The 11347-nt window shown below is 56.3% G+C and overlaps 1 protein-coding gene across 1 annotated transcript in view; it reads left to right on the forward strand.

Moving 5' to 3' along the window:
• CELSR3 (cadherin EGF LAG seven-pass G-type receptor 3) overlaps window positions 1–10824 on the forward strand; it is a 67797-nt gene extending 56973 nt beyond the window's left edge. Inside the window, exons 26-35 of the mRNA XM_039481026.1 lie at window positions 113–225; window positions 681–760; window positions 1683–1809; window positions 4977–5090; window positions 5544–5680; window positions 6449–6555; window positions 7043–7201; window positions 7675–7875; window positions 8515–9673; window positions 10379–10824. Coding sequence (XP_039336960.1) covers window positions 113–225; window positions 681–760; window positions 1683–1809; window positions 4977–5090; window positions 5544–5680; window positions 6449–6555; window positions 7043–7201; window positions 7675–7875; window positions 8515–9673; window positions 10379–10406 — 2225 coding nt within the window. The 3' untranslated portion in view covers window positions 10407–10824. The remainder of the gene's footprint in view (window positions 1–112; window positions 226–680; window positions 761–1682; window positions 1810–4976; window positions 5091–5543; window positions 5681–6448; window positions 6556–7042; window positions 7202–7674; window positions 7876–8514; window positions 9674–10378) is intronic.
• Window positions 10825–11347: the final 523 nt, after the last annotated feature.

An 11347-nucleotide genomic window follows, 5' to 3' on the forward strand; every position in this document is an offset into this window, starting at 1 on the left:
TCTCTGCTTTGAGATCCTCTGGTGGAAGAGGCCATAGTGGAAGTGCAAAGTGACCCCACTGTCTCCTAGGTGGCTGTGTCATGGAATTGACCTTTCCCTTTTCTCCCCTCAGGACTGGCTGTTGGCTTGGACCCAGAGGGCTATGGGAATCCAGATTTCTGCTGGATTTCTATCCACGATAAGCTGGTCTGGAGCTTTGCAGGCCCCATTACGGTCGTCATTGTGGTAAACTCCTCTCGTGTTTATATCGTGTCCCGGCCCACCCCCCCATGGCCTCCCCTTCTTTGCACTCCATGTGTTTGCTGCCCTTGCCTTCTGCTTACCTTCCCCTGGTTTCTGATGCCTCTTCCTCTTCTCATTGCTTTCCCTCCTCCATTTATATTTTCTCTATCCCTTGAGCTTTGCTCCTTTCTCCTGTGCTCTCTCCCCCCCCCGCCCCGCCCGGGGCTTCCTTTCTTGTCACATGTCGCCAAGCCCAGGCGGAAGTATGTAGCCCAGAGAAGTGGGGCTTGTGTAGAGCAGACAGAGGAGGAGGTGGACGAGCCTGGGTCTGCACAGAGTTCAGCTTCCCGGGTACAGGAGCTTGTGGAGGCACATGATCGAGATGGCAGGACTGGAGAGAGAGAGAACCTCCGTGTAGGAGCAGCAGAGCAGCTTCTAACCACTCTCTGTGCTTTCAGATGAATGGGGTGATGTTCCTGCTGGTGGCCAAGATGTCATGTTCCCCAGGTCAGAAGGAGACCAAGAAGAAATCGGTTCTGTGAGTATTGATTGGCCAGGATCCCAGTGGAGGGTCTGCTGCTCTGATCCCTGGCACAAGTATCTGAACTTCTCTCCCTTCCCCACAAGCCATCCCCTTGTCCATCACTGTCAAAATCTGCCTGGCCTCCCTGTTACCCGGATTCAGCCTTGAAGTCGCTTTCCACTACTGCTTCTGTTGCCAATATCAGTCGCTTCTCTAACATCCGTCCTTTCCTCTTATCCCCACTCCCACAGCCTCTTCCTGTCAGGCCCCCACATCTCACCTTATTCCTCTCCAGTCCGTCCATCTGCCCTCTGCTGAAAGGTGCTTCCTCTCCCACTGCTCTGCCCATGTAAGTCCCCTGCTCAAACCCTATCACTGGCTCCCCATCAGCTGCCATTTCCATTCCTGCTTCCTGTCCTTGTATCCAGGGCTCCGTTCCAGCCTCCATCTCTGTGCTTGTTTCTCTTTCTCCCCATCTTGCTGCCTACGCTCTTCCCAGCCCTCCTAAATGCCCCTTTTGCATCTTCTCCGCTCATGCCTTCACTGCTTTCTTCCAAGCCATCCCTTGAGCCTCCCCTGAGCCCAAATGGTCACCCTGGGGATACCGTGTCTGAACCGTCCTGTCTGTCTCATCCAGAAGAGAAGCTCCTTGGGGCTGGGGCTGTGTCTTCCTACGTGCTTTGTCAGTGCTCAGCTTGTAGGGATCTGTCCAGACTGGGTGTGGGCCCACGAGCTGGAGACGTGCTGCAGGGAGTGTATTGTCCCACTGTGGTGCTGGCGCGCGGAGTGGGGAGCTGGTGGCTCAGGACAGGAGTGTACTTCCCCTCTGTCTCTGTCTCTGAGTGATAGACTGTAGATTAACAAGAGATTCTAACCTCTGCGTCCCTGTCTCTGTGTGTGTGTGTGTGTATCTGTCTGCCTGTCTCTCTCTCTCCAGCATGACGCTGCGAAGCTCCTTTGTTCTGCTTCTAGTTATTAGCACTACCTGGCTCTTTGGCCTCTTGGCTGTCAACAACAGTGTCCTGGCTTTCCACTACCTCCACACTGTCCTCTGCAGTCTCCAGGTAACTCTCCATCCAGCCTGCCCATCGGGAGGCCAAGCAGGAGCTCTGCCCCTCCCCTCGGGAGCATCTCTCACTGGTGCCTTTGGACAAGGAGCAGTGATGGGAAAATGTAAACAATGGAAAGGCAGGTTAAAGGGAAACAAGACAGACAAGAGGAGCGCAGGAAAGATGGGAAACAGTGAGCTGGGGTCTGGTGGCACCCACTCTGCAGCGTTCACCTGTGCTTCCTCCAGCTCCCCCATGAGACCCTCTCCAGCTCCCCTGTGCTCAGCTCCGTGGCCCAGCCCGGCCCTGGAGCCTTCCTGGACCTCCCCAGCTCTCCAGCTCCCCTGTGTTCTGCTCCATGGCCCAGCCCAGCCCAGCCCTGGAGCCTTCCTGGAGCTCCCCTGCTCCCCAGCTCCCCTGTGCTCTGCTCCATGGCCCAGCCCGGCCCTGGAGCCTTCCTGGAGCTCCCCTGCTCTCCAGCTCCCCTGTGCCCAGCTCCGTGGCCCAGCCCAGCCCTAGAGCCTTCCTGGAGCTCCCCCGCTCTCCAGCTCCCCTGTGCTCGGCTCCATGGCCCAGCCCAGCCCTGGAGCCTTCCTGGAACTCCCCTGCTCTCCAGCTCCCCTGTGCTCTGCTCCATGGTCCAGCCCAGCCCTGGAGCCTTCCTGGAGCTCCCCTGCTCCTCAGCTCCCCTGTGCTTAGCTCCATGGTCCAGCCCTGCTCTGGAGCTCCCCTGTTCTCCAGCTCCCCTGTGCTCGGCTCCATGGCCCGGCCCAGCCCTGGAGCTCCCCCTCTCTCCAGCTCCCCCATGCATTCCTCCCCAGCTCAGACCTGCCTTGCAGTACTACAGCAGCTCCCATGTTTTGTTCTTTCCACTTCAAGCACTGCTGTACATTGAGCTTTTACTCAGCAAGCAGGTTTATCTTAGGAAAGCAACACAAAACAGATTCTTCCAAACATCTCAAATCCCCACCTGCTGATGGGCTCTGCCACTCACACGCATGTGCGCGTGCACACACTGACACACCTGCTGATGGGCTCTGCCACTCACACGCATGTGTATGCGCACACACTGACACACCTGCTGATGGGCTCTGCCACTCACACGCATGTGCATGCACACACACACTGACACACCTGCTGATGGGCTCTGCCACTCACACGCATGTGCATGCACACACACACTAACACACCTGCTGATGGGCTTGCTCTCTCTCATGTGCACGCACACACACAGTAGCTGTTCATGCCTCTCTGGTATGTATGGCACAGAGACAAGCTGAGGTTGGTGCACACTTCAAACACATGGCAGACACTAACCCCTCAGCACCTCGAGCTTCCCCCTGGCCAGTCACCCTGTGGGTTTGGCACTCAAGAGCTGTCCCACCGAGCCTCCCTTTGTTAGGAGCATTACACAGACAGAGGTGTTCCCTTAGAGCAGCTGCCCTCCAGCAGTGACTGTGCCCTTCCATTCTGTCACTCTCCTTCTCTGCTCACTAATCCGCCAGACATTCTGGCTTCCTTTAGCTAAAGCCCTGTGCTGCCCTGGAGCTCCTGATTTCAGGCCCCCTCCTGCTGCTCCGCTCACTCATGAACTGACTGCTCCCTCTAGTGGTCATTGTCCATGTTCGCCTGCTAATTCTGTAGCCTAGCTCAGGGGTTTTCAACCTTTTTTCATTTGTGGACCCCTAAAAAATTTCGAATGGAGGTGAGGACCCCTTTGGAAATCTCAGACAGTCTGTGAACCCCCAGGGGTCTGCAGACCACAGGTTGAAAGCCACTGTTCTGTGTTAATGACCACCTTTCATGGACCCCCTTACACATGGGGAGGGGAGGGATAGCTCAGTGGTTTGAGCATTGGCCTGCTAAACCCAGGGTTGTGAATTCAATCCTTGAGGGAGCCATTTGGGGATTGGTCCTGCTTTGAGCAGGGGGTTGGATTACATGATCTCTTGTGGTCCCTTCCAGCCTATCTATGATTCTATGATAGGCTAAAACCACTGCTGTAGAGGAACAGAGACCCGCTGCACCAAGAAGAGACTTCAGTTGTAAGCCCGAGTTGGTTATTATGATTTAATGATACCCCTTCTGAGGCAGCCCTGCTCTGGGACATCATGGGATAATAATGACCATCTTCAGAGGAGTTTTCTGCTGTCATAAAATGGATCGGCAAAGAGTTGGGCCTATGTTTGAAGTGGATGCACAAGGGCTGCTGAGAACTGCATGCAGGGGAAAGCTAACAGCCACCAACACCCACTGTCTGAGCTACCCCATCCTAAGCTTTCTCTGGATAGCCAGTTATCCCCCACCACCTCCAAAGCCAAGGCCTTGCTGTCACTGTGACCCCAGTGGGCCTGGAACTGCTGTCATGTGCCTTCAGACTGCTCCCTAGTCACTGTGTGCACAGCACAGCATCAGAGCTGCCCAGACAACCCCAGTTTCAGTTTTCCTCTTCCACTGACCCCATCACCCTTGAGCAGCCTCTCTCCCCATCCATGCCACTGGGCCCAGGAGCTTGCAGCGAGCAGGCCCCCCTTGTAAGTCTCTGGTGGCCCAGAGAGCAGCGAGACCAATCTTGGGAGGCCAAGCTCCTAGCACTGAGTCATTGTGCTGGCTGGAGCCTATTCATGTTAGTAACTGTCTGTGGCCCAAAGCTCTGTCAGTGTCCAGCAATTGTACCCCAGAGCAGACACGCCGGTTCCTGGGGGAAGAAAATGGTTCTACCACTGCTGGGCCTCATGCGTCAGGTGGGATAGCATGGCAGGCACTGTTCCCGTCCCCTTCCCCCAGAGTCCCACAATGAATTTGGCCAGCAGGAAGCACTCTCCAAGGGGCAGCCGCTTGTCCCCTTCCTCTTCTAGAGGCTAATGGAGTCATGAGTCTGGTGAGCACAGAAATGCCTCCGCTCTGTGGCCCTGCTGCCCTGTCAGGGGTCCAGATGCAGCACTCTGCGCTATGCTGGAGGCCCGGGTGCAGTGTGAACGTGACTGACTGAAACGCAAGTAGCTGGATGCAGGGCCAGGCAGTGCGATCGAGGAGAGCTGACTGACTCCGTTAGCACACTCCCGAATGGCCAAAGCACTGCCCCGTTGCCAGGAAGAGTGGAAGTGTGGGCTCCCGGCTGTGCTGAGTGCTTCCCTGCCCTCCCCACTCAGGCTCACAGCCTCTCTTCCCCTCCCTCACAGGGCCTGGCCGTGTTGGTTCTGTTCTGCGTCCTGAATGAAGAGGTGCAGGAGGCCTGGAAACTGGCCTGTCTTGGCAAGAAGAGTCAGGGCGAGGAGGCAGCTAGAGCTGCGCAGGTGGGTATGGACGAGCACTGCCCCAGTGAGCGAGCCCAAAGACAAGAGCCTTCTCCGTCCCTGAGCCTGCACTCTGCCTGAGAGGGAATCCCTCCCTGGGCCCACCCTCCCCACCGAGCATGCAGGTTAACTGGTCCTTGCTGTCCTGCTCCAGAAGGTCAGTGGGAAAGACTTCAGCCAGACAGCCACCCCGTGGCCAGGTCCTAGCCCCACAGCCCATGTCTGAATTCATGTACTGTCATGTCCCTGGGAACTCCGTGCCCCACGGGGAGGCTGGTGGGACCCTCACCAGTGAAGGAAGAGAACCTCTTTGCGGTGCCTGAGGCTGGAAACTCCTGAACGGACACAGGCCACCCCCGCCCTTTACAGTGTTGGGCCGGGCAGAGAGAGAATCTCGAGCCCCAGCTGCTGCAGTCTTCCTAACAAATTCTCCACGTGTCTCTTCCTCGCCAGGGCCCCAACGCCTATAATAACACGGCCCTGTTTGAGGAGAGCGGCCTCATTCGCATCACCCTGGGGGCCTCCACCATCTCCTCAGTCAGCAGCGTGCGCTCAGCCCGCACCCATTCCAGCCAGAGGGGCTACCTCAGGTAGGAAGCAGCCAGAGGGGGAGGCTGGCCCACATGGCCACAGCTGAGAAATTACAGACGTGGAGCGGGATGGGAGTGGGGCCCACCATGGAATGGGGAGGGCATTGCCTTCTTCTGGAGATGCAGGTGTTACCTCTTGGCCCTTCTGGACCATTGCTACCTATGCCTCCTCTGCTATGACCTTCAATCCTGAGTCGCCACACTCAGCTCTGCTGGCTTGCATCACTCCTGACCCACCACAGACCCCTGCTACTCCAGTCCTGAACTCTCCACAGCTCTGCCGGTGCCCCCCACGCCTGACCCATAACGGGCCTGCCTGCTGCTCCAGTCCTGAGCTCTTCACAGCTCTGCCGGTGCCCCCCACGCCTGACCCATAACGGGCCTGCCTGCTGCTCCAGTTCTGAGCTCTCCACAGCTCTGCCGGTGCCCCCCACACCTGACCCATAATGGGCCTGTCTGCTGCTCCAGTCCTGAGCTCTACACAGCTCTGCCGGTGCCCCCCACTCCTGACCCACTACAGCCCCCTGCTACTCCAGTCCTGAGCTCTCCATAGCTCTGCCAATGCCCTCCTCTCCTGCCCTGCAGCATTCCTTGCTGTTCCAGTCCCTTCCCTGCCCTGTCCCAGGGCTCTGCCCATGTGTTGACCTCTCTGCCAGGCACAGATATGATATGGGAGGTGAGAGGAGAGCCCTCCGTTACCCCAGGACAGGGACAGATGCTGCCAGGTGAGGAATTGGGGTCTGAGCGTTTTTGCCGTGTGTGTTTCAGAGAGAATGTGATGGCTCGTCAGGGCTCAGCTCTGGATCACAGCCTGCTTGGTCACACCGGCCCCACGGACCTCGATGTGGCCATGTTTCACCGTGATGCAGGGGGAGGTAAGGCTGAGACCCAGCCAGCTCACCCCTGGGACCTGCCCGCGGACGTGAGAAGGCTCAGTGCCGCCTAGAAGCTGCCCTAGCAAGTGGCATTTCCCACATTAGTGAGCAGCCTTTGAGGTGATAGTTTCTTGCTGCACCTTTGCACACTGAGCACCTGCCACTCCCAGCAGCGTCACTCCGACTCCTGAGTATGCTCAGCCTGGGGGGGAGGAGGGAGTGCCCAGTGCCCCCCTTGGGCCAATTAGTTTCCCAGGGTGAAAACAACAGCACAGGCCCCTCGGGGGGCTGGGGCCCTGGCCTGGCCTGGGAATGTCCAAACACGGGGTCTGTGTTTTGTGCCAGAGGAGTGCTAGACTGGGGGATATAACCCCGGGACGCTAGCAGGCAAAACCCAGAAACCAAGATCCCTTCCCTCCCTGCCCTGCTCAAAAGCCATCCGATTGCCCCCATCCCCACCGCTTCCACCCTGCGTGTGCCCTGACAGACCAAGACTCTGACTCAGACAGTGACCTCTCCCTGGATGAGGAGCGCAGCCTTTCCATCCCGTCGTCGGAGAGCGAGGAGAACGTACGCCTCCGAGGCCGGTTCCAGCGCCAGTTCAAACGGGCAGCGCACAGCGAGCGGCTCCTCACCAACCCCACCAGCACCACTCCCAAAGGCAAGTACCATGCAAGAGCCCTGCCACAGGCCGGGGGCCCGCCTGGGAGCCATTGTGGCTGCCTGGGGCTAAGCAGCTTGGGAGGGAGGGAGCATGGGGAGACCAAGCTGAAGGTCTCCTCCCGCAGGGCGTGTTTCTGATGTAGCTGCTGTCTGATGTGATGCAAGGCCTCCCAAAGGCAAAGCGCTGCTTGGGAGGTCCTGGGAGCAGTCCCTGCTGGCAGGGAGAGGTTAGTACCACCGGGAGATGTGGTGACTCCAGCAGAGGCAGGGAAAGCGCCTCATCCCTCCCATCTGCTGGTTCTGCTCCTGCAAGCCCCACAGCACGTTACTAGTGGTCAAGCAGCCCTTGGGACCTTATCCCAGTGAGTGTCATAGCAGGCCCTGCTCCGTTCACAGCTGGGAATAACTCTGATTCCTCTCCCCCCTCCCCCGATATGTTGCACTGTTCTTCTCCAGATGTGGATGGCAATGACCTGATGTCCTATTGGCCAGCACTGGGCGAATGTGAGGTTCACCCCTGCTCTCTGCAGAAATGGGGGTCTGAGCGGAAGCTGGGCTTTGACATCAACAAGGATGCTGCCAACAACAACCAGCCAGACCTGGCCCTGACCAGCGGGGATGAGAACTCCCTCACCCAGACCCAGCGCCAGAGGAAAGGTAACTAGCCTCAGAGCAGCCAGCCTAGTGCTCCCTGGGTGGACATATATCCAGCTGCCAGCCGGCAGAGTGTCCCACTGGCTGCACCCCCAGAGTCTCCCCGTGCCCCTGCCTGGCACGCCCAGCATCTCCCTGACAGTGTGCTAGGCTGGCCATCCACCCGTAGTCAGAAAGTGAGGCTAGAGCCTGTCGGAGAGAGAGAACGTGTAAGGAACGGAGACAAGGGGGAAATTTCCCTTGGCTGAACTGGAGCTATAACTTCCCCTACGTGTTGCCGAGGGACGGAATGGGAGGTGGTCTTGGTAATGTCCCCTCTGCTGCTTTAAGCCAAGAGTGCCGCACTCTTACAGGCAAGCCACTGACAGGAGTGGCTTCTCCTCATGTCTAGTAAACTGGGACATGCGTCCATTGTGGAGGTGAGGTGGTGCTGGGCCACAGGGTGTTGTGATCTTGAAAGCTTTGCAACATGCCAACACAGGTGGCAGTTTCCTCCATCCTGGGGTGATCTTGGGGAGGGGCAGGGCCGCCCAAGCTGCCAAGCCGAGTTCTTTGTCCTTGCTTTCTTGCAGAGAGTGAGGAGAGTTGTTTGCACTGTCACGGAGATTCTCTTCACTTTCTACTTTGTTTCTGTCTGCACAGGGATTTTGAAGAATCGCCTCCAGTACCCTCCAGCTCTGCAAGGCTTACCATCCGTTGGCAGAATGACCAACGAGCTTTCCTGGTACAAAACATCCACCCTGGGTCACAGGGCTGTTCCTGCTGCCTCTTATGGCAGAATCTACTCTGGTGCAGGTAGCCTCTCTCAGCCAGCTAGCCGGTACTCTTCCCGGGAGCAACTCGACATGCTGATGAGAAGGCAGATGTCCAGAGAACAGCTGAGTAGGAACGACGCTGGGGAATACTTGGAAGCTGTACGCAGCAGGCATGGGTCCAGGGAGGAACTGGACACCATTCTCAACAGGCCTGGATCAAGGGAACAATTGGACACTATCCCTAGTAGGCATGGGTCTAGAGAACATCTGGAAAATATACCCAGCAGGCATGCGTCTAGAGAAGACCTAGATACATTAGCTTCCAAGCCTGATCAGAAAGATCATGGGAATACACTACCCAGGAAGCAGGGTTCTAGAGACCATCTAGATACTTTACCCAGTCGATTTGGGTCAAGAGAACTACTAGACTGTGGGCCAGTCAGAGAGGTCTCTAGAGAGTGGCTCAACACTTTGCCTAACAGGCAAGTATCTAGAGATCGAATGGACACTTTACTGAGTCGAGACATTTCTCGAGAACAATTGGACCTGCTTTCAGGAAGACAGCCTTCAAGGGACCAGCTAGCATTAGCTAGACAAACTTCAAGAGAGCAGTTGGACTTTTTATCCAGACGATCTAATTCCAGAGAGCATCTGGATACAGTGCCTAGTAGGCATCCATCACGGGAAAATCTGGAGTTTCTTTCTAGAAGACAGCCATCCAGAGAAAATCTAGAACCACTTTCTAGAAGGCTTCCTTCTAGAGAAAATCTAGAACCTCTGTCTAGGAGACAACCTTCTAGGGAAAATCTGGAAGCAATCCCTAGCCGACATCCTTCCACTGAGCAATTAGATATCCTTTCTTCCATCCTTGCTTCTTTTAATTCTTCTGTCCTGTCCTCTGTGCAATCCTCCAGTACTCCCTCTGGCCCACAGACCACAGCAACTCCTTCTGCTGTGCAGACTTCCTCAACGCCCTCTGTGCTGTGCCCGTCACCACCTCTCTCTGCTACATCCCACAGTATCTCTGAGCTGTCGCCAGATTCAGAGTAAGTATTTCTCCTTCTCCAGGGCAGCTTTCGAGTCAGTCCAGGCCATGCTGTGAGATAGCCAGAGGATAGTTTGTATCTTCTAGCCACTTAGTTACCAAACAAACGAAAGAGCAACCGAGTATTACCACCTGGAGTATGGGATCTGAAAGCACAAAGCCTCCTGGAGAAACGGGATCAACTCCCATAGGATGAAACTAGGCCCTAAAAGTACTTACTGGTTGTGACGCTCTGTAGGACACTGTCACACCGGTACAATGGGTGGAAGTGCTAACATCTCTAAAGGGGCAGCTGTCCCACGGGGTACCCCTATGCTCCTCTGGGGCTCAGCATCCATCCCGGCACACCTGCTGGGTACTGACGGAGGGGAAGTGGCTCTGAGCTATGCTTTTTAGAATGCATGGCAGGGTACAGATCTGTCTGTTGCCTTCAGCTGTACATGGCACAGGCACTTGGGTGAATAGGTATGGCCAAGGGAAAAGATCTGTATTCTGTTTCTTATATGTGCCTGGCCTGGCCATTTTTCTGGGAGCCACAGCCAGACCCTGCCCTCATCATTAACATTATTTATTGCACCAGGAGGTGAGCATGATGCTTTCCCAAGCCCCTGGCCAAGCAGGGAGAGCCCAGGGAGTGTCACTTGGGCCTGGGTAGTAAGGCACCAGAGGCTACATTTGTTAATTTTGTTTCCTTTTCCCTGAGAAGAATAACGAGAAGTGAAGGTCATTCCTGAGGGGCCCGAGCTGCGGCGAGAGCGAAGGAAGAAGCAGGGATGATCGCCTGGCCAGACACTTTCAGCAGAGGTTTGGAGTCCCTGGGTGCCAGGCGCCTACAAGAAAAGAACTGATGATGGTGGTCAGAGGCCCAAATCTACCTCGCCCTCCCCACCCATTGGTTCTGGAGAACTCGTGGAGGGGAGAGTTAGGCAAACCATCTCTGGGAGGAAAGGGTCTCAGGTACCTCTGCACCAGAATGGAGCTGCACTGACCAATCGCCTGCTCAACAGGGCAACCCCAGAGGTGGGGAGAAGTACTACACCGTGAGCAAACCCAGGCTGGTGCCGCTGGTTACATATCAAAAGCAAACAGACCGAAATCTTCCTTTCTGAACCATTTCTACACTGTGTGTGTGTGTGTGTGTGAGAGAGAGAGAGAGAGAGAGAGAGAGTGGGGTGGGGGTGGCCACAGGAGATGGGGCTGGGGAGGGTTTTATACATTTTGTATCTTTGTAATCAGAGAGAAGAGAATTTCTATGGTTATTTTTACGGAATGTTCTGTTCCCGTTGCTGTGATGCTGACAGTGTTTGTCTTGACAGCGAGTCCCAGCTGTGACTAGAGGGGCTGCTGCTGGCCTTTCCACAGTGGGGCTGTGCGTGTGGAAGCCCAGAGCCCAGGGAGCGGCTTTCTCCAGGCTTCCCTTTGTGTTGTGTCCTGACCTGCAGTACTCCCTGCTATTCCGGCCCCGCTGCCTCCACAGCCCTGCCATCCCCCCTGTCCTGCTGCTCCCAGGGCCAGTCCCACTCTCTCCCAGCAGCCTGGATTTTCTAGTCCTGCATATGCTGTAGCTCATCAATGCATTTCAGTTCTCAGGAGGAGTCTCCTACTGTCTGAGTGCTGAGCAGAGGCTGCCAATTGTGCCCAGCTGGACTGAGGTTTTGTGCTGGGTAGAAGCCCA

This window comes from Mauremys reevesii, linkage group 7 (genome assembly GCF_016161935.1).
Source record: "Mauremys reevesii isolate NIE-2019 linkage group 7, ASM1616193v1, whole genome shotgun sequence".
NCBI lineage: Eukaryota > Metazoa > Chordata > Testudines > Geoemydidae > Mauremys > Mauremys reevesii.